This window comes from Mobula birostris, chromosome 6 (assembly GCF_030028105.1).
Source record: "Mobula birostris isolate sMobBir1 chromosome 6, sMobBir1.hap1, whole genome shotgun sequence".
In the NCBI taxonomy this organism is placed as follows: Eukaryota; Metazoa; Chordata; class Chondrichthyes; order Myliobatiformes; family Myliobatidae; genus Mobula; species Mobula birostris.
Window position 1 is genome coordinate 168247138 of NC_092375.1, and position 23968 is coordinate 168271105.

Sequence of the window (23968 nt, forward strand, 5' to 3'; positions counted from 1 at the left end):
GCAGTGTGAAGAATCAGAGGGATCTTGGGGTCCGAGTCCATAGGACACTCAAAGCTGCTGCACGGGTTGGCTCTGTGGTTAAGAAAGCATATGGAGCATTAGCCTTCATCAGTCGTGGGATTGAGTTTAAGAGCCAGGAGGTAATGTTGCAGCTATATAGGACCATTGTCAGACCCCACTTGGAGTACTGTGCTCAATTCCGGTCGCCTCACTACAGGAAGGACGTGGAAACCATAGAAAGGGTGCGGAGGAGATTTACAAAGATGTTGCCTGGATTGGGGAGCGTGCCTTATGAGAATAGTTTGAGTGAACTCGGCCTTTTCTCCTTGGAGTGATGGAGGATGAGAGGTGACCTGATAGAGGTGTACAAGTTATTGAGAGGCATTGATTGTGTGGATAGTCAGAGGCTTTTCCCCAGGGCGGAAATGGCTAGCATGAGAGGGCATAGTTTTAAGGTGCTTGGACTTAGGTACAGAGGAGATGTCAGGGGCAAGTTTTTTACGCAGAGAGTGGTGAGTGCACGGAATGGGCTGCCAGCGATAGTGGTGGAGGCGGATACAATAGGGTCTTTTAAGAGACTCCTGGATGGCTACATGGAGCTTAGAAAAATAGAGGGCTATGGGTAAAGCCTAGGTAGGTCTAAGGTAGGAACATGTTTGGCACAGCTTTGTGGGCTGAAGGGCCTGTATTGTGCTGCAGGTTTTCTATGTTTTTTTTTCCTAACACTGTCAAATACAATTCATTTTTGGGGAAAAAATACATTTTAGACCACAAGATTGTATGAGAAAGTCCATAACTTTCTGAGTATGGATTAGCCACTGAAATAAAATCAGAATGAAAGCTAAGTGTTTTTCCCACTGATGAGGAGATGGACAGAAAGATGTCACTGCAACGGATTCCTTCTTATCAACTGGCAGCCTGTTTATGGCCCTCCGTTTGTAGGGGCCAACCATAGGTGTTGTGTCCTAGCTGTCAAAGTTGATATGCAAGCCAGGGCAGTAGAATATGGAGCACAAGCTATTGCCCATGTACCAAGCTCCCCTTCTCCACATAAGAAACCAATACCGTCAGTCACCAGTGGTGCCACAGGAGTTGGCAGTCAGTGTTGAACTCAACGCAGGACTGCCTTAGCGACTCGTGCTCTGGATTTTTCCTTGGGCCTTTCCCATGAGTGGGTATGGCTGCAAGGCAGCTGAGGTTTGGGAGCAGAGTTTTCCCGCTCCTAGATGGGTCGCCAACTATGGACGATGAGCCCCATCTGCCTGAAGGCAGCCAGTTTAACAACACTGTAAGCTACTACCTTTAACCACGGAATGGTGAATAGTCTAAGGGAGTGGAGAAGAAGAAATAAGGTGGAGATAGACGAGGGAAAATAATAAAATGGTACAATGATAGGAATTTTATAGGGTCAATTTCCACTTGGAAAAGGACATGAAATAGGGTTACCGAGAAACTATGATAAAGGACATCTTCCAGAGTACATCTTTTGTCTTTCCTTTCCTCAGGTCTGGTACTGGCTTCAGAAGATGAAGAACGTTTGGTGGATAATTTATTCAAAAACTATAACAAGGTGATTCGTCCAGTGGAGCATCACAAGCATTTTGTAAATGTCACAGTGGGGCTGCAGCTAATTCAACTCATCAACGTGGTATGAAGCTAAACCACTTCAGATTTCGATTGTGTAAACAACTTTATATCAAAGTATAGCAACTAATCAGGAAAAAGCAATCAAATGATATCGATGTTATACACTTCCATAATTACGTTGGTTTTCAATGCTAAATTTTACAAGTTATGGATTTTCTCTTCAGCTACCAAAGTCTGGAATTTAAGGACGACACAAACACCTTTGAACTCTGGAAAAGGTCACCCAATCATCCAGCACAATTTTGTCTGTAGTGCAAAGTGAATTCTAAATCTTTTTTTTAATCTTTAAAGGAGTAAAGGTTTCTCCTTCATCTCTGCTTGAACAACTCCCTTTGTAAGGATCAGTGTTGGCAGAAGAGAGTTGTTGCCAGGGTTCCTAAGGGTCCTTTAACTGTAAGTTGGTTCTTTCAATGATACATGGGCATCATTGTGTGGACTATTGTTTGGGGACAAGAATCATTCCAAGCTTAACAACAGTGGTAAAAACAATATGCAGAAAAATGATCTGGGACACAGTTGGATGACAATGGTTGTCCCAAAGAGAGAATTGAAAACTTCTGATAATGTCACCCAGGGTTGGCAATTCCTAATTCTTTGCCTAATTTACTTAATATGTTGGAGAGGAAATATATGACATGCAAGAAGCTGAACACACACGGGCATGATGCCAATCCAAAAAAGCTCGCTCTTTATGAGGAGCTGACTATAGAGCCCAGTGGGACAATAAGACCATAAGACATAGTAGCAGAATTAGGCTATTCAGCCCATCGAGTCTGCTCTGCAGTGGTACACTGAGGAGGTACATTCTCCCTACAATGACAATTTATGAGATCAGAGTGCAGTCCTGTACATTGTGCTGAACACTACATAAAACATTTTACTGTTCAGGAATCCTGATGGAGCAAGATTCGGTTCTCTCACTAGTTCAGAAAGTGAGCCGGGGTGCAAAGGTGTGTGGACAGAGATATGGTTCTGGAGCAGGGCCAGAGTCTGGGCTACGTAGGGGCCAAAAATACCAAGGGTCAGAAGTATGGAAAAGTTTACGCCTGGAGCTGGGGTCTGGAGTGCTTGTATATTTCCCATTCCCTTTCAGCTTGTCAGATTCACAGGAATCATTATATTCTGTGTAATATATTATAAAGTCAAATAAACATGTTTCAAGTATTAATCCAATTAGATAGCAAACATTAGTCTGGAAAATTTGCTAGCCTAATGCTTTAAAAGTCCTAGCTCCTAAGTCACAAACTATGACTGATTTTCTTTGTTCCTTGAATAACTTCGGGAATTCTGGATTCTAATTCTGGATTCTATTTCTAGCACCCGGACAATCAGTACCGGTGCCCCCCAGGGATGTGTGCTCTCCCCACTGCTCTTCTCTCTTTACACTAATGATTGCACCTCACAAGATCCATCTGTTAAACTCCTGAAGTTTGCCGACAACACAACTGTCATTGGCCTTATCCAAGACAGTGATGAGTCTGCATACAGATGGGTGGTGGAACGGCTGGCCCTCTGGTGTGGTCAGAGCAACCTGGAGCTAAATACGCTCAAGACTGTGGAGATGACAGTGGACTTCAGGAGGGGCTCCCCAGTACTCCCCCCACTCACTATTATTGTGTCATGCTGTGGAGATCTTCAGGTTTCTGGGTGTCACAATCTCCCAGGACCTGAAGTGGACACCCAACGTGGACACTCTTATAAAAAAGGCTTAGCAGAGGTTGTATTTCCTACGTCAACTCGGGAAGTACAACCTGCCTCAGGAGCTGCTGATTCAATTCTATTCAGGAATAATCCAGTCTGTTCTCTGTTCGTCCATCACTGTCTGGTTTAGATCAGCTACCAAACAAGACAAGAATAGACTCCAAAGAACCATCAGGGCTGTGGAAAGGATTATTGGTGTGAAGCTTCCCTCGATCCAGGACTTATATGCATCTAGAGTCAGGAAGCGAGCAAGCAGCATCATTGTAGACCTATCACACCCTGGACATCATCTGTTCCAACTCATTCCTTCTGGTAGGCGCTTTAGATCACTGTATGCCAGGACAAATAGGTACAAGAACAGTTTCTTTCCGTATGCCATCAGTCTTATGAACACTTGAATTTTAGTCTATTATAAACCAAGTCCACCTGTACATACACAGGTATACCTCACTGTATATAGTTCATGATTATTTGCACTATTGTTTTGTTTGCTTTTTGATTCTGTACAGTGAGAGCTCAGGGAAACTGGCATCAAATTCCCTGTATGTGTCCACATACTTGGCGATAATAAAGGATTCTGATTCTGATTCTGATTCTAAAGAATGAATATATTGTAGAGATGTCCATTAAGTATAAGAATCAGGTATAATATCACCGGCATGTGTTGTGAAATTTGTTGTCTATGCAGCAGCAGTACAATGCGATACATAATAGAGAAAACATGAATTACAGTAAAAAAATATATATATTAAATAGTTAAATTAAATAAGTAATGCAAAAGTAAAAATTTAAAAAGTAGTGATGTGGTGTTCATGGGTTCAATATCCATTCAGAAATCAGATCCATGAACAGGATCCTATTCCTGTCATACAAATTCACTATGTTCGGAGTGTGGGAGCCATTCCTGTTGAAGTATTTATAGCATGGCAGTTATAGGAGAAAACAACACCACTGTTTGCCATCTATTGTCTCTCAATGCTTGAGAAAACCAGGGATCTTTAAAAATAATAAATTTTGCAGACTCCTTGTACTGCAAGAGCACGTAAGACTTAAAGTGGGAAAACAGAGGAGACCAGTTCTGCTTTTCATAGGAATAAAAACATACCTGCACATCAGGCTTTTGTTTTAACTGATATTATGGGAGCTCATTTGTATGTAGGAATACGTATGTAATTGGGAAGTTTGCAGCTTGAGACAGCTGTATTAGGGGCTGCTGACGTGAGCTGTCTCACCTCAGTGCATGTTTACAATGCCTAGCCTCTGTCACAGTTGAAGAGAGATTCTGTTGGTGTCAAGTTTCTATGGAGTAACTGGAACAAGTATCCCATCTCCACTTTGATGATCATGCTTTTCCACTGTGCATCCCTTCATTGAGATTTCCATCCAAATTCTTCAGTTTGGTCGTAATCTCTCTAAGTTCTGCCTCAATCTCCTGACTTCCACTCTTTCCTGCTCCTTCACTGTAATGTTGTTGCAAGAAATGGAAACGTTTTTCTGTGGAGCATCCACTGTGGTGGGAAGAATTCAGCATATGCAGGCAGCCTCATACTCCCGTGGGCAGCCAGGATCTAGTCCAGGCTTGACCATAATAATTACAAAATAGGAAGTACTGTTGTAAAGTCAGTCCCAGCAGCAGTAATTAGTATTCAGACTTTCATGGCTTCGAGTGTAAAACTACGTCAGTTAATCCTTTTGTTGCATTTTCCACTCAACCCTCTAGTTTACCTTCAGGCCGTTTAAAGACTAAGTAAGAACATTGAAAATGTTGGGTTATAAACAGTTGTATCTCAGAGAAGACCTAATCTTTGTTTGGAAAAGTAACTGTTTTGCTTTAGCATTTGAAACAAAGAATTGACAATCATCTCAGTCAATTGAACAGAACCATTTGTATTTCTTAGAAATTTTATGGTATAAAAAATTAGTTTTACTTAATTTTTAAAAAGAAAATATAGCCTGAAAATCATGACCCAGATCTGGGCCGTACCCTCCAAATATCCGGACCTGCATCTCGGTTTTTTTGCACTAACTTACTTTCCATTTTTCTATTTTCTATATATGATTTATAATTTAAATTTTTAATATTTGCTATTGATTTGTAATCCAGGGAGCGGGAAGCGCAGAATCAAATATCACTACGATGATTGTACGTTCTAGTATCAATTGTTTGGTGACAATAAAGTAATAAAGTAAAGTATTTACAATAAGGATACAAAAAGGAAAGTCAGCATTTGATATTATTTAAAATGATCACATCTTTAGATTATTTTTCTTTCATTGTTTCGAAGTGTCCAATAATTTCCCTCAAGGCCCTGACAGATACTTGATTTTAATGCAATGTAAATGATGAGAACATCAACTTTATTTGAAAATATTCCTTTTTTAATTTTTGAAAATAAGAATATTTTTCCTTAAAGAAAAGATTTTACTCCTCATGTATGTGAAAGATGTACGAAATAAAGTCAATTCAATTCATCATTATGCACAGAAATTATTTGTACCAGTTCAGCTTTCAATGTTTATGATTATAGAATGGAAAAAGTACCTGAAATCGATTTTCTTCAGTGCTATTCATAACTTTTCGTGGGATTGTTTTTTTAAGAATAATTTGGCTAAAGTTCTGCTATTGTTCCATTAGGATGAAGTAAACCAAATTGTGGAAACAAATGTGCGCCTAAGGCAGGTAAGTAATTTACATTCCCTCAAGTCTATGCTTTAATGTTAGTAAATACATCTCTGCTAAATGCTGAACTGGATTTGTATTGACTCTTTAAAAAGTAGCCCTTTTTGCTGTGTAACCACAAGAGGTTGGAATTACTGAACTGACATTTATAAGTTATTTCTTTCCAGCAATGGGTTGATGTAAAGCTTCGCTGGAATCCATCTGATTATGGTGGAATTAAAAGGATCAGGGTGCCTTCCTCTGACGTTTGGCGGCCAGATATTGTTCTGTACAACAAGTAAGTAAACTGCAATGTGTCTAAGTATAAACTTGGATTGGAAACCTTGGCATTTTCAAGGTCTTAATCATCTTGATGACTGGCGTTTGAAAGAAAAGATGAGAAGAGAGGAGCAGCAGTAGACAATTTGGTCCTTCAGTTTGGCCATCCAATGAGACAATGTCTGATCTGGTATTCAACTGCAACACCATTTTTCAGCCTAGTCTCTTTTATGCATTACCTTGCAGTCCAAAAATATTAATATCCCAATCTTGAATATTCTCAATCCACAAATCCATACCCCTATAAAAAAAAGAATCCGTTCAATTTTCATTCTTAAGGACTTAACTCTGTATCCTGTTATGGCTTCCCCTAATGTTAGATTCTCAGGGCAGAGGAAATATCCTCACCACATCTATGCTGTCAAGGCCCCTCAGAATGTGATATATTTCATTGCGATCAACTCACATCCCAGGAATCAATCTAGTTAACCTTTACTGTACCATCTTCCAGACAATCAAAAGTTAAAAGGTTCATTTATTATCAAAGCATGTATCCATACACAACTCTGAGACTCATCTTCTCCAGGTAGCGACGAAACAAAGAAAGAACAGGGAAGTCATTCAGAGAGAAACATTAACCGCCCCCCCCCGTACATAAAAGTACGGCATCCTGATCATCAACCCCTCAAAACCCCCTCCCCCCACACAAAACAGAACAGAAACATTGACAACCAACCCCCCCCAAAAACCCTCCCCTGCACAAAAAAACTAACAGAACATCAACCCCAAACACCCTCCCCTTGTACAACAAAATGGAAAAGGAACAGGTGATAAAAACGCAGAATATAAAAACCATAAGTCTGAAAAAGTCCACAGTCCATAAACGCAACAGTCCAATCCATAAACGCAGAACCACAATCCCATCCTACGGTATCACCAACATTCAACAAAAGGGGAGGACACCACATGACGCAGGGAGGCCAACCTGCCTGCCACAGCAAGACTACACAGCGAAAGGCCGCTCACAGACTCCTTGGCAGTGATCAAAAGGCAGGCAGTCGGCGCCGATACTCTCACTCATCTTCTGCATTCGCCTCGATGTTTCAGTCTTCCTCGACACTTTAATCAGCAATTAATGGACACTTTAAATGGTGAGGTGGAGTGAACATCAGATCGCACCCTGTCTCAAAATTTCTTCATATCGAGGCGGTCCAAGTACATGCACGCTTCCCAGAATCTTTTCAAAGGCAGCAAAGCATTGCATCACTCAAAAATGATCTCCAAGCTGTAAATCGCAGGTTCTAAATGTCCCAGAAACACATTTAAGGTGGAAAAACAGATGTTACAGAGGTAAAAAAGCTATTTTCATTTACTATCCGGAATATGTCGACCAAGGGAACGTTGTATGCTGGTGCCATCGCGACCAAGTTTGCTTTTTTAATCATATGCTTTTTTAAAACAAGGAGACCATATTTATGCTTTGTACCCCTGATACCATCTCTTTCAAAGCATGTGCTTCACCAACAAGACCTCCAGACACCTGCACTTGCACTCTGTTTTCTTTAGTTATTTGCATACCTGCTTGGTGACTTTCTTAACCCTCTACAAGACTTTATCTTGTGCAAAAAGAAATCTGCGTGGACCTCCCCTAATAAATGCCTTTTGAAAATCTTAATATATTAAACTGTATCTATTGAGATCCTTTGATCTGTCCGAGTTATGTCCTCAAAGAAGTCGAATAATTTTTTGAACAAAACTTATCTTTCATGTGGATTCTGACTCATTGGGTACCCTTTTCTAAATGGTCTATTATCACTTTGTTAGTAATGGATTTCATCATTTTCTTGGCAATGAAGTTAGACTAACTGACTTGAAGTTCCTTTTATTCTATCTCCGGACATTCTTAGTTGCTGTTTTCTAATCTGTGAACCCATTCTTGAACGAGGGAAATTTGAGAGATAACACTAATGCATCTACCATCCTTGCAGTCATCTTTTTTAGAATGCTAGAATGCAGCACATTAGGCCCTGAGACTTTGTCAACCTTTTGATGTTTGTATTTATTTATTTATTGAGATGCAGTGCAGAACAGGTCCTTCCAGCCTTTGAGCCACACTGACCAGCAACCCCCGATTTAACCCGAGCCTAATCACGGGACAATTTACATTGCCCAAATAACCTACCAACCAGCATGTCTTTGGACTGTGGGAGGAAACTGGAGCACCCGGAGGAAATCCACACACTCACAGGAAGAACATACAAACTCCTACAGCCAGTGGCGGGTATTGAACCTGGGTTGCTGGTGCTGTAATGTGTTGTGCTAACCACTACGCTATGAGGTGATATTAGTTATATTCACTTTCTGTAGGAGTCAAGTCACTCTTTTCTGCCCGCCTGTATTGTATTTTGTGTTGTGCTTATTATTTTGTGTTACAGTAATCTGTCACATGGGTTGGGGTGTGGTAGAAGCAAATGAATATCATCACGTATTCACCCTTTGTGCTGTTAGATTAGTTTAGTTAGAGAGGGGTGAGCCAAGGAATGAGTATTTTTTGTTGACTGCGAACTCTGTTATCACTTATTTGGCTTATTATTATGCTAATTTTGTTCACTCATCTTTGCTAGTTTTGTAATGTACTTATCTTGACTTGGAACGCTGTTATTTGGAAATATGTCACACAGTGCTAATTCCCTCACTCAGTCTCTCAGCAATTTTGGTTCGTTTTTCAAGTATCCATTACACTTTTGTTTGGGCCTGGGTTAAGGATTATTTGTAGAATTCTTTGTAAGCCTTTTCTTTCTGTTTAAAATGATCATTAACTTGTTTTGTTCAGCACCAGTGGGCTTCTCCCGTCGAACCTTTGTTTCTCAATTAAAACTGAGAATCATGAAATATATTTCCATGAATCTCCGAAAGAGCTCATGGACTTTCAATCCAATTCCTTAATCTACTTTAGCCAAATTTATTCTTAATATGGCATTCTCCATTTAAATGTCAATTACATCATATAATGATTACATTTTCCCAGATGATTCTTCACTGAAAAATTACTAGATTTAAGACACTCATCTCCCTGACTAGGCTTACGTTGTATTGTTCCAGAAAATCTTCTCAAATATATTCCTCAAGGTTGTCTTCAATTTGATTTGCCCTTGAATATGAAGATTAATTTTCCCAGCAGTGTTTGGGTTTCATTTCCAAACATTTAAATCAAAGGGAAGTAGGGAATAAAAGAAAGATAAGAAATTGCTGAATTCAGAATGAAAGTTAATTTACTAAGTGTCACTTTGAAAGACCCAGTCTGTCTCCTGTATTATGACTCCTCTGGTCTGTCACTTGATAGGACTGAGATGGTTGTGAAAGTGAGGAAGAGCCTTTTGTTTTGGATCCTACATATTTGAGGGGAAACCTAGCATGAGAGGGATCAGGTGATTTGGGAATACAATTTGGGATGTTCCCCACTAAGATCCCTGTTCCTCCAAGCACTCCTCCTTGCAGTTAACATGTTTCCATACAGAGATGTAGACCCACCTCCAGGATCTTGGTCCTCCCAGCAGGAAGATTCTAAGTTCCCATAACTTGATTCCCCTGCTCCTGCTTATAGTTGATGGCAGACTTTGTCTCCTGGGCAGCTTCACCTTCCAAGCTGAAGCCTCGCTCTGTCTCTGATCCCAAACCTTCTGCTGCAATTGGTCTTGTTACCATGTGACCTCTCACATGTGATCATTTGACAATCTCACTGGATTTGATACTCCGTCATTTATATATTTTTATTAATTAAGAAAATTATTAGCTTTATTTTTTGAGAAGCACAGGCAAAATGGATATACAATGATGAATTGAAAAGCAGATGTAAACCAGCAAAAAATGTTAAATTAAAATAGTAATTTATTAATAAAGTGTTAAAATTGAGAAGACAAATTTAGATTATGTGCTATATTTCCATTTTACTTCATAGTCTGAAAGTAATACAGAATTTAGCAAAAAAACTAATATATCTTCATAAATATCGATTACTATCTAATGAAGCTAGTTTCACGAAGAGCAAGTTAATCCGAATGTCTCTACTTCCCAAAAGCATTATAGTTTTCAGTAATAATTGTTTTGTCTTCTTACAGTGCTGATGGTGATTTTGCGATTGTTCACATGACCAAAGTCCTTTTGGAACATACAGGGAAAATACTCTGGGCACCTCCGGCAATCTTCAAAAGCTATTGTGAAATCATTGTAACACATTTCCCATTTGATCAACAAAACTGTAGCATGAAGCTGGGAATCTGGACGTATGATGGTACAAAAGTTTCCATATCTCCGGTACGTTTAAATTTCAATCAAAAATGTTGTCATTTGCATAATACAAAAATGAAATGTAGTGCCCTCTGTGCAAATGAAGCTTAAAACCTTTCCTTCAGGTATTGAATGTTACTGGGGTGGTTATACGGTGTGTCCTTCACTATTTGTCCAAATGTCTATTCTTTAGGCATGAGTCCAGTATGTGTATTTCAAGAGCAATCCAAATCGATTTCCTTCTAGTATCCATTCATGTGCCCAGTATAAGCTGTCGGATAATCCTCAGGCACAGTTAACACAGTGGGGCCCACAGCAGTTGCAGATCTTCCTAATTTTCTTCCCATGGATGGAAATTTTAGCATGTCATTTTTTGGGGTGCTGGTGGGATTCCCTATTTGTTGTGTCTAACTTAGAAAACCTCCTTCAGTGATAGTTTTAGATTTTTACAAGGGAAAATGGGTGACAGGAGAATGAAAAGAGTACTTAATTTTAAGATACTTCACAAACAAAGCAGTGGAAGTATATAGAAGAGCTGGGGGAACTGAGCAGGGACGGGAGTAGACAAAACCTGTCATCAGGACAGGAAAAGAAGAGGGAAGATTCCAGAATAAGAAGATGGTCCACTCCCTTCTATCAAATTCCTGGTTCTTCCACCCATCACCTCCCGACTCTTACTTCACCCCTTCCCCACCCACCCCATCAGCTCCCTCACCTGTTTTTTCCTGTCATCTGCCAGCGTGTACTCCTTCCCCTTCTATTTGGTAATGACATTCAAGGAAGCCATCAGGTGTCTGCTGGCTCAGAACAATCCTATCAGTCCCATTTCCCTGTGCCCTACTCTCGCATTTGCCCATTAATGGACCTTTGATTTTCCCACCAGCTAGGGATAATTTACAGTTCACCTTGCAACCAATGCATGCGTTCGTGAGATGTAGGAGGCAACTGGAGGAAGCCAATGTGGTCACAGGGAGAATGCCCAAACTCTGCGTAGATTGAAAGTCAGAATTAAATTTAGGTCACTGGAGCTGTGACAAATGGCGAACTACATACATCCCTGCTCTGCCACCTGATTCAAGAGTGTCCTTATTACTACGGGCTATTGTAATTCCATAAAAGTTATCTTCTTGTACTTGGTCCTAACATTACTTCCTTCTTCATTGAAGAATAATCACGATCCAGTTTATAGTTACTCATTTAAATAATGTTTTAAATACCCAAACCATGGTCAGAATCTCTCCAGCAGGTTTTGGACTTCAGTGCACATGCTTTCAAATGCAGAGGTCCCCGACCCACTGATTGATTTCGAACACCTCTATTCCCTGTGTGCATCTCATACAGGATCCCAAAACTTGAGGAGGCAAAGCTCCTCAAGTTGATTTCCCTTATTATCAATTTTCAATTTTCTTATTAGTCAAGGATATTTCAATTATAGTGAGAAATGGTTGACAATTATTAAATGATGCTGAGAGAATTTACATTTATCAAATCTTGGATTTGGGGGTTTGTTGGCTGCAAATCCCGCAGTGTGTTTTAGCAGTGGGGCCATTGAGGCTCTTCAGACACTTAGACCATGAGACCAGAGTCTTGCATACCTTGGACCAGCAAGGTAGACCCTCTATATCTGGTCCTAACAAGTACAAGTGTAGGGAGACTGCAGGCAATGAATCTAGCCAACAGAAATAGGGCAGCAAGACTGGCTCTTCTAGTTACAACTTGTGGATCATACTTTTGACATATCAGAGCTAATTTTCTTATAGGCAATGAAAGAATACTCAAATCTTAGACCAAAAAAAAAACCAAGATCAAATTTGTAAAAGGAAAATCTATGAAACCAAATTGCAGAATCAGTGTTCAAGATTATGAAGGGCATGGACAGGACAGATGGTTGGTAATTTTCCCCCCATTTAATATGTGTCCAAAACTAGGTTTAAGGTAAGGCGTATCATACTTAGATAATATCATATTGAAATCATCTGAGGATGATTTTCTTTTACCCAGAGGGTGCTTGGAATCTTCTGCCTGAGGCAGATACTCTCCATATTTGAGAATTATTTAGGTGAGCAGTCCAATCACCAACACATAGAAGGCTATAGACCTAGTATGATGGGGCCAAAAGAGACTACAGATTCTGGGATCTGGAGCAATGTTCCCTCTATTTTGTAATGATCAGTGGGCGCAAAAATCTTCTGCTCTGCAATTTTTTGCCCAGTGACAACAACATGTCCGCACTGAATTTTATATATAGAGATATTCGTTTTAACAGCTAGCAAAACAGATAAGAAGTTTGATCTCCTCTGGGTCTGATCGTTTTCATTCTCGTTCATCTGCATGCATATGTAGCAGGTGTGTAGCGGATAACGAAGGATTTTCTCGCCGGAACTTTTGCATTCCATCCATATCTGATTTACTTGCTAAATTACACTTTACAAAGTCAAGTTTCCAAATATCACTCCACTTCTTCCCACTTGCAAATTCCCCAGCAACTTTTGCACCGTGACAGTACACACAGGTAATACTAGTTTCTGTATTGTACATAAATATTTGGCGTAGCTGCATGTTCCTGACCTCATGAGCTTGTGGTGTAACAGTTTCTACTGTTTCATTGACCCATTCCATTTTAAATGAACTCACAGTTCTTTTCCCTTTCACGCCCTGTGTTTCTTTGGAATTCGAGATAGTGAATCAATAATTTCTTCAATAAGAACAGTATAAATAAGCCAGTTCTAAAATCTGCAGACAAATCATTGCAAACACCACATTGTCAACATTGCTCGCATTAGAAACCAGAAAAGGAAATGTGATTGTGTATGATTGTGAAATATACTTAACATACCAATGAGGTAGAGGGTGACAATCTTTTGTGGGCAGTTTAAATTCCTTTGTGTGCTAGTAGCAAAAGATGTGTGTGTGCGCACATGCGCACATCTTAGAGGAAACACAAAATAATCTGCAGATGCTGAGTGTCGCCTTAGAGGGAGCATTGATTTCTGGAGCAACACAAAATCTGCTGGAGGAACTCAACAGGGCAATCAGTATTGGTAGGGGGAAAGAAACTTGTCATTTTGGGATGAAACCCTGCATGAATCCTGATACATTGTCAATTTCTTTCTTCCTACCAACGCTGCTTGGCCTGCTGAGTTGTCCCAGCAGAATGTGTGTTGTTATAGACCTGATGCTGGTAAGTGGATTTGATAAATTGGTACTCAATAGTGTGTATGAACATAGTGAGCTGAAGGCCCTGTTTCTGTGCTGTATGACTCTATGACTCCATTACGTTATAACAAGTACATGATATGTTTTGCGTTTGTATTTCTACCGCTACTCTTTGCTCTCTTTACATTACTTGGTGATTTCTGGGATATAAATCAAGGAACAGTCTTTTTTCTCAAGGCAAAATGTTCCCAAAATGTTTTTACTTCCTCAGGTGCAGTTATTTTAAGGGGCCATTTGAAGTGGGCCTATATTTTTTTTAACAAGATTTCACATTTCAGAGAGGAGGTCCTGAAAAAAGAATACAGGGAGTTAGGAAGGAAGCTGAGAAGCTGGAGCTTCAGGATAGTAATCTTGGGATTGCTGCCTGTGCCACACAACAGTGAGGATAGGAATAGAATGAGGTGGCAGATAACTGCGTGCTGAAGAATTGGGGCAGGGGGCAGGGATTCAGATTTCTGGATAATTGAGACCTCTTCTGGGGCAGGTGTGAGCTGTACAAATGGGACGGGTTGCACTTGAATCCGAGGGGGACCAACATTCTTGTGGGCAGGCTTGCTAGAGCTGTTGGGAGTGGTTTAAACTAATAAGGCAGAGGAATAGGAACCAGTATGATAGAGCTGAGGATGACCCAGCAGGTTTACAAGTAGATGATGGATGTAACATGAATGTAAGGAAGGTACAGATGCAGACAGAGCAAAGAGTTAAATTGCACCACGGATGCAAATTCAAAAGGGCAAAGAATGCACCCTCAGTTTTACATTCAAATGCGCATAGCATTCAGAGTGAAGTGGACAAACTCGTGGCACACTTTGAGATTGGTCGGTATGACATTGTGGCATCACTGAATTGTGGCTGAAAGAAGGCCATAGTTAGGAGTTTAACTTCAAAGGATAAATTTTGTATCAAAAGGACAGGCAGAAAGGCATACGCAGTGTGGCTCTGTTGGTAAGAGATGGAATTACATCTTTAGAAAGAGGTGACATAGGGTCAGAGAACATTGAATCTTTGTGGGTGGAGTTAAGAAACAGCAAAGGTGAAAAAAAACATTATGGGAATCATATATAGGCCTCCAGATAGTAGCCAAGATGTGGGGTTGAGATTGCAAAGGGAGCTGGAAAGAGCATGGAATAAGGGTAATGTCATAATTGTAATGGGGGACTTCAATATGTAAGAGGATTGGGAAAATCAGGTTGGTGTGGGATTGCAAGAGAAGGAATTGGTTGAATGCCTATATGATGGCTTTTTAGAGCAGCTTATATTTGAACCTGCTTGGGGAAAGGCTATCTTAGACCGGTATTCTGTAATAACACAGATCTTATTAGAGAGCTTAATGTAAAGGAAACCTCAAGAGACAGTGATCATAATAAGATGGAATTCATACTGCAATTTGAGAGGGAGAAGCATAGTCACATGTATCAGTATCACAATGGAATAATGGGAATTACAGAGGCATGAGAGAGGAGCTTGCCCAGGTGGATTGGAGGAAGATACTGGTGGGGATGACGACAGAGCAGAGATGGCTGAAGTTTCTGGGGATAGTTCACAAGGTGTAGGATAGATATGTCCTACAGAGAAGGAAGTTCTGAAATGGCAGGGGTAGGCAAACATGGCTGACAAGGGAAGTTAAGGACTGCATAAAAGCCAAGGAAAGAGCATATAAGGTAGCAAAAGTGAGTGGGAAGTTGGATGATTGGGAAGCTTTTAAAATCCAATAAAAGGCAATTGAAAAAGTTATAAGAGAAAAGATGAAATATGAGGGCAAACTAGTCAATAATATAAAGCAGCATATTAAAAGTTTTTTCGGTGATATAAAGAATAAAAGGGAGGTGAGAGTTGCTATTAGTCCACTGGAAAATGATGCTGGTGAGGTAATAAGGGGGACAAAGAAATGGCATGTGAACTTAATGGGTACTTTGCATCAGTCTTCTCTGTGGAAGACACTAGCAGTGTGCCAGAGGTCCATGAGTGTCAGGGAACAGGAGTGAGTACCATTGCTATTACAAAGGAAAAAGTGCTAGACAAACTCAAAGGTCTTAAGGTGGAAAAGTCACCTGGACCAGATGGACTACATCCCAGAGTCCTGACAGAGATTGCTGAAGAGATAACGGATACATTGGTCATGATCTTTCAAGAATCACTTGAATTCTGCATGGTCCCAGAGGACTGGAAGATTGCAAATGTCACTCCACTCTTTAAGAAGGAAGAAGGCAAAAGAAAGGAAGTTATAGGCCTGTTAGCTTAAACTCGTGGTTGGGAAAGTGTTGGAGTCTATTATTAAGGATGAGATGATGAAATAAGTCAAAGTCAGCATGTAAAGGGAAATCTTGCCTGACAAATCGAGGGGAGAGAGAGAGCAGGAGAGAGTGAGACAGAGAGAGAGAGAGAGAGAGAGAGAGAGAGAGCAGGAGACAGCAGGAGAGAGAGCGGGAGACAGACAGAGAGGGAGAGAGAGAGAGTGAGACAGCTAGAGACAGAAAGTGAGACCATTTCTTGTTGTGCAGCAGCTGTACAAAGGAAAGACAAAAAATTACTATAAATTAGAAAATAAATAAATTGTGTGAAAAAGTGTTGTAGTTTTCATAGGTTCATGGACCATTCAGAAATATAATGATGGAGGGAAGAAACTCCTCATAATTATTGAGTGTGGGTCCCCAGGCTCCTGTGCCTCCTCTTCAACAGCAGTAATGTGAATAGAGCATGCGCCCTATGGTGAGGGTCTTTAATGATGGATGTGGGCTTCAGAAGGCACCACCTCTTGAAGATGTCCTTAATGATGTTGCCGGGGGGGGGGGGGGGGCGGCGGCGGTTTGTGCTGATGATAAAGCTGGTTGAATCTACAACCCTCTGCAGCCTCTAGTGATCCTGTGCATTGGAATTTCCGTACTGGCCGTGGAGCAAACAGTCAGAATGCTCGCCACTATACATCTCGGGGGGAGGGGGAGCAAGATGGTTGAAATGAACTGAAGAGGAGGAAGTTGTTGAGTTGGGGAAAAGACTGGGAGTAACCTGCATGAGAGAAGATTAGGGTTTTGAGTGAAAATGCATGAAGCCTGGACAAGATTGTTTGTTGCAAGGATAGGCATTGGGAGATGGCTATTGGCGTGGAGTTGCACGTATGATGATCAGAGAGGGGCCTGAAGAGAACATCAGAACTCAGAGGAACAAACAGAAGGTCCATGGAAGGCTGGAGGGAGTGTTAGAAGGCTGTGGAGTGAGATTCAGTAAGATAATAATGGGCTGTTGACAGGTAGAACATTATTAGGTACCAGTATTCAAGTTTCATAACAATTTTAGAATGGAGTGGAGATGGATTGTGGAGGTAAAAACTAGTGTGATCACAAATGTTAGAACAGGAATTTACTGTATCCTGCAAGAATCTTTACTGCCAGACTTTTCTGCAACAGCCCAGATAGTCAATTTTTTTCTGGCTAAGACTTAGATCTGCACTTGAGTTTCACGTAATCATAAATCATGGATGTGTACTTAATTAATTGCACCAATGATATATATTACCCTTTGATTAATGCCATAGTTGTGCCCAACAGCTCCATGTGTGTGTATGTTACATGAAGGAGAAATCATACCGTGATTTTCAGAATTGTGTGAGCTCACATCAAGTACCTGAGCTGAGTTATTATGTCTGATAAGATTCTGTTACATGGTGGACAAAAACATTGCGTTATGCATTGGAAATTCTCATCCATAGGTTTATCCCCCAAGACATAAAAAAGCCTTCAGAACCAACATATATTTTATATTAATAATTATATTGAATAGACTAGATTACTGCAATGCACTTTTACTGGTCTTTCAAAGCAATCTGTTGCCAAACTTCAACTCATTCAGAGGTGCTATACTAAACCAGGATGAGGGAGCATATCTCTCCTGTCCGAACTACTCTGCATTGGCTTCCTGTAACTTTTAGTATTGATTTTAAAGTTCTCTTACTTGTTTTTAAAGCTCTTAATGGTCTGGGAATGGAGTACATCACTGAATCCCTTTCAGTTTGTAATCCTGCTTGAGCTCTCCCGTCTTCTTCTGCTGATCTCTTAAATTCAAATTTAAATAATCTCCCCTAAAACAATAATTGGCAAGTCAGATTTTTTGAACTGCACTCCTGAACTGTGGAATTCAATACCTAAACCTATAAGGGATATAACATACACAAAATTCTTGAGGAACTCAGTAGGTCAAGCAGCATGTGTAGAAATTAATAAATAGTCGACTTTTCAGGCCAAGACCCTTCTTCAGGACGGGAAAAGAAGAGAGGAAGACACTAGAATAATAGAATAAGGGGGAAGGGAAGGAGGACCAGTGAGAAGGTGAATCCAGATGGGTGGGAAAGCTAATGGGCTGGAGAAGAAGCAATCTGATAGAGAGGAGAGTGGACCATGGGAGAAAGGGTGGGGCACCATGGGGAGGTGATAGGTGGGTGAGGGGAAGAGGAGAAGAGGTAAGAGGCCAGAGTGGGGAATGGAAGAAAAGTGAGGGGGGAGGGGAAAATAAAAATGCAGAAAAAATTATTGGAAGGAGAAATCAATGCTCATGCCATCAGATTGGAGGCTACCTGGATGGAATATGAGATGTTGCTCCTCTACCCAGAGAGTGGCCTCATCGTGGCAGAAGAGGAGATCACGGACTGACACGTTGGAACAGGAATAGGGATAGGAATTAAAATGCTTGGCCGCCTGGAAGTTCCGCTTTCGGATACATCGGAGTTGCTTGACAAAGTGGCCCCCCAATTTATGTTGAGTCTCACCAACGTAGAGAAGGCCGCATAAGGGATGCAGATGCAAGTGAAACACCAGTTCAAAACCTATTTATTTAACCTTGCTTTTAACTAACATTTTTTTGTCTTTCATTTTCATGTTTATTTTTTATTTTATTATCATGTTAGCACTTTATCCCAATTTAAGCACTTTGAACTACATGATCTATTATCTATAAACACTGTCCAGATTAATTTCACAACTAGGTGAAAGATACATCTTAATCCTCATTAGATAATCCAAATGCTCCACTTCTAGTCTGTTTCTGGATGAACATTTGATTGAATCCAGGTTCGTGTCACGGCTAGAAGCTTGAAATGTTCCAACAATGTCAACAAGAATTGAAAGTTCTTCAAATTCTACATTTCTAAGCACACAGATGCAAAGGGCTGAACATCAACTGTGTTAGGACAATTCACTGATTCCACAACAAGCATCAGCACTTCTGTAGATTGGCCAATCCCTGAACGGTAATATCTTCATTTGGAATTCTGGTATGAAAATATCAGTAGTCTGATCTGTACAGACAGTACTGTATAACATAATCCATAAGCCTGTTCCTAAGTACTAAGTATTCCCATATTTCTGAATGTTTTACCAATATGTAAAGGTTTCATTGAAAATATTTGACCAAAAAATTATACAATTTCTGTCATAATGCACAACTTAAAGATCTGGGAAACCAGCTGTCAACAAGAAAACTGAAGCTGTCCTGAAGGAGGGTCTTGGCCCAAAATGTTGTCTGTTTATTCATTTCCATAGATGCTGCCTGACCTTCTGAGTTCCTCCAGCATTTTTTGTGCTTTGTCATTGAGAAAACTGTCATAAGCATGATAATGGTGTTTTGGTGCAAGTCAAGTACAATCGGTAGATGCCTCAAATTAGTGATCTCTGCATAGCTTCCCTTGGCCCAGAAAAGGAAAACAGCATAGGGAGGATATACATATATGAACTGATGAATGAGGGACTTACTAGCCTGAAAACTGGGTATGATCAGGAAAGGGGATATGACTTGCATAAATAGAATTATGCCAATCTTGTGAAAGCTCTTGAATCACATGCACTCAAGCAATGGCCCTGGGTTTGGCCTAATGAAGACTCCAGGTTCAAATATTTCATGTGCACAAAGCTCAAGGCACTGCACCAGATGAAACTCCCATGAAGAGTGGGCACCTCCTGCTTTGGAGAGTGGACATTCAACGGGAAGTATTGGAGAGTGATTCAGGGATTTAAGGGTTGTCTGGGAGATTGTCGAGGGTGGGAGAAGGTCAAAGAGTCAGTGAGAGGATCAGAGCTTGGTGGAGACTGGGGTGTTGGAGTGAAGATCATGATATCAGATTAGATTAGATTATGAGGACACGCAGTCCTCTTTTATTGTCATTTAGTAATGCATGCATTAAGAAATGATACAATTTGTTCCTCCAGAATGATATCACAGAAACACAAGACAAACCAAGACTAAAAAAACTGACAAAAACCACATAATTATAACATATAGTTACAACAGTGCAAAGCAATACTGTAACTTGATGAAGAACAGACCATGGCACGGTAAAAAAAAGTCTCAAAGTCTCTCAAAAGTCCCATCATCTCACGCAGACAGTTGAAGGGAGAAACTCTCCCTGCCATGAACTTCCAGCGCCGCAAACTTGCCGATGCTGCATCCTGGAAGTACTGACCACAGTCCGACTCTGAGTCCGTCCAAAAACTTTAAGCCTCCGACCAGCCCTCTGACACCGAGCACCGAGCACCATCTCTGCCGAGCGCTTCGACCCCGGCCCCAGCAACAAGCAATAGGCAAAGCCGAGGATTTGGGGCCTTCCCCTCCAGAGATTCTCGATCGCACGGTAGCAGCGACAGTGAAACAGGCATTTTGGAAGTTTCTCCAGATGTTCCTCCGTGTTTCTCACATCCATCTCCATCAAATCAGGATTGTGCACAGCCCCTATTTAACAAATATGATATCAATTCAAAGCAGCCGCGTGCACTGCGTCGCGCCGCCATCTTCTCCTCCCCTCCTCTTCTGTATAGATTATATTAAATGAATTTTGAATATATTAAGTCATGGTGGGATAATGGAGAGATGATCTTTAGGGGAAATGAGGGGTGTTAGATGATGGGGACGGGATATTCACCATGAGAGAATTGGAGATGAGAGGAAGAGGATATTGGTTACTTTAGGACAACAATGAATTGAATTGACTTTATTTCTTACATCCTTCACATACATGAGAAGTAAAAATCTTTGTTATATCTCTGTCTAAATGTGCAATGTGCGTCATAGTAATTTATAATAAATAGAACAGTGAATGTAACGTAGAAATATACTCTAATCAATCTGATGGCCTGGTGGAAGAATCTGTCCTGGAGACTGTTGGTCCTGGCTTTTATGCTGTGGTACTATTTCCCAGATGGTAATAGCTGGAATAGATTGTGGCTGGGGTGACTCGGGTCCCCAATGATCATTCGAACCCTTTTTTCACACCTGCCTTTGTAAATGTCCTGAATCATGGGAAGTTCACAACTACAGATGCGCTGGGCTATCCATACCACTCTCTGCAGAATCCTGTGATTGAGGGAAGTACAGTTCTCATACCAGGCAGTGATGCAGTCAGTCAGGATGCTCTCCATTGTGCCCCTGTAGAAAGTTCTTAGGATTTGGGGGCCAATACCAAACTTCCTCAACCATCTGAAGTGAAAGAGGCGCTGTTGTGTACAGAGCACATGAGGTCCTCAGTGATGTGGATGCCGAGGAACTTAAAAGCTGTGAATGGCTGTTAATGTTAATGGCAAGGGGTGGAAGTAACCTCTCAGGGAGAAAAGTTAAAGAAGCCACCTAGCTGGAAATACATGGACTCCTTAGACTCGCCAGCAAAACCCAGCTATGAATAGACCCTTTTAAGCAGGGCTCAACCCTCCAGTTAAAACTCCAGTTCAAAGGCCATGCCGTTTGCGGGTTTCCTTCCCGTGGTAGAAGGTTGCGTAAGTGTCATCGAATAAACACTGTATGATGCCACTGCACATGCTCAGTGGCTTGGAACACTAACATGCCATGAAAATGGAAGTACTGAAAACAGGAACGGTTCTTCAAACACATATGTTCAGGCACCCCTGTAATACTGGAGGTGAAATGAATGTCTGTTGTGTTTTGTGCTCTGGCACAAAAACTGTCAAAGCTCACGGAGGACCTCTGGTGGCACAACTGCATTGCAAGAACACAAGCTTTAGAAAATGGACGGAACCATTCAAACTTGCATTAGCAATCACTAATGTTCAGCCCATCCCTGTACAGTATATCTCAAACTTGCACAAGCACGGATTGAAATATGCAAGTGCAAAATGTCCTGAACAGAGGATGCTGTACTTTGGATTTTCTGCTCTGCCAGTACACTCACCACATAGTCACAAGCAGAGGGGTACCGAGAGGGGGGCTGATTGCATCTCACATCTGCCCTTCTGCCTGATGCCAGGTTGGTATTAAAATTGAATGGTGCCACTCACTCTGTGGCCTGGGATAAGTTCTTGAGATAATTTATCACACCTTTTTTTAAATTACAGTACATGCTAGCATTTAACTGTCAGTACACTTAAAATTGGCTCAAAAGCCTTTGAGAGTGACAAACCATTAAAGATGATCAGGACATTCCTGGGCTGGGGCGGCAGTTGCACACCAACTGAGGCCTATGTGGTGCTCTACGCCTTCCCTGTCTGTTAGGTGCGGAAGATCCATTCGCTCAGCCGCCTGCTTCCAGCGAGAAGTAATCACAGGCCATGTTTGACCTAATCCTGCTCCTATGTCTTATGATCTTTTGGTCTAACTGGTTAGGTTCAGGGCATTTTGATCTGTTATGTTAACTATCACAGTGTCCCCCTCTTCCAACACTTCTCTCTTGTCCACACTCATCTCCTCATTTTTTACATACTTGGGATTCTCCTTAGAACTAAGATAAAACACAGGCTATTTTTGTAATGAAAATGTTTAATGTTTTATCAACATTCAAACAAGTCTCTCTGAAGGGTACTTGTTTTATATTTTATACCAAACTTACTTGGAAAAGATACATGTATTTTGTATGAAGCTAACTTAGAGATACATATCACTCTTTGTATGGTACTACTCACCTTTTACATTTTATATCTTAAAAGGTAGTACCTGAGAAGGATTTTAAAGTACAGAAAGATTGCTGCTGTTGCATTGGTTTTGCTGTATATGAAAGATTCCAGTGCTCTAAGTATTATTCTCAGCTACAATGTAACAATTTTCACTAACAAGAATTATTGCTGCATGGTAAAATCTCTAAATGATTATTCTGGATCTGAAAAATACCTACAGTATTTATAGAATTTAGCTTATATTATGCTAATGCTTTATTATATGTACATATGAACATTTTAGTTAAAATGTATGCATTTGATAAACCTAATAATCACAATTTTAATTGTGATCATCTATTATTTTATAGTTAATTATATAACAAAACACTTTGATTTCCTAGCTAATGAAGACCAATGTAATTCAGCACAATACTTCCCTTATAATGTTTGGTCTATAGTCCAAAGCTGTACACACGTCTGGTCTATGATTCAGCTGCAACCTTTCTGTTACGCCACAGAATTATGAAAATCTCTTTGATTTCAGTAATACAAAACAAAGATTGAAACTTACTACCAATTAACGCTAGGTCTGTCATCCAAACAGAAACTGCCCTTTAACAAAATAATCCCTTCTTTGGTCAAGAGACTAATGGATAGATAGGATCAGAGAAATGGATTTATGCCAAATAACAGGTTCGTCTTGCTTCTAATTATATTTACGACATTTTAGTGTAACTTATTGAAAGTGGAAAATGGTTGTAGAAGTTAACCTGAGCACTAAAGTAAAGAAAGTAATAAATATGCAACTGTTAAATAACGTAACAGCTACTGAATATAATACAGTATGGTTGATAAAATATGAACCAAGAAAAATGACTGGCAGGAAGAGACGGTCCAGTTCATTGAGGCTGCTCCAACCAATCATGATGCTTGACACCTCACACCCCTTCCCCTCTTCTTCACACTGAACATCTATATCATCACTCAATGGATCAAAAGCAAAGCTGCAACCCAAGGTTACTTAAGTGGAAATTCCTCTTTGACCTTCACCCTCTTCCAGTAGTCACCTGTCAGATGAACCCTGCTTTATCCAGATGATCATGAGGAACGTCTCTTTTGACCCCCTCAAGCTTCTTTTCTAACTGACTTTTGAACTTATGACCATGGCTTCCTGTATCTAAATTGCAAATCTTTTTTTTAAATCAGAGCTGCATAAGCCAGGGAACAATCCTAGACTTTACCAAACTGTTTAAAAAGGTGCACAAGGAACTGGAGGGTCTATAGCCCTTCTCTAATATAAACTTGGTTGTTGATT

At 40.5% G+C, this 23968-nt stretch overlaps 1 protein-coding gene across 2 annotated transcripts in view; it reads left to right on the top strand.

Moving 5' to 3' along the window:
* The window catches only part of chrna1 (cholinergic receptor, nicotinic, alpha 1 (muscle)), a 40215-nt gene that overhangs the window by 8025 nt on the left and 8222 nt on the right, over positions 1 to 23968 (top strand). For both annotated transcript variants that reach the window (XM_072259645.1, XM_072259643.1), the window contains exons 2-5: positions 1506 to 1648; positions 5984 to 6028; positions 6196 to 6305; positions 10405 to 10600. In XM_072259645.1, the coding sequence (XP_072115746.1) occupies positions 1506 to 1648; positions 5984 to 6028; positions 6196 to 6305; positions 10405 to 10600 (494 nt within the window). The remainder of the gene's footprint in view (positions 1 to 1505; positions 1649 to 5983; positions 6029 to 6195; positions 6306 to 10404; positions 10601 to 23968) is intronic.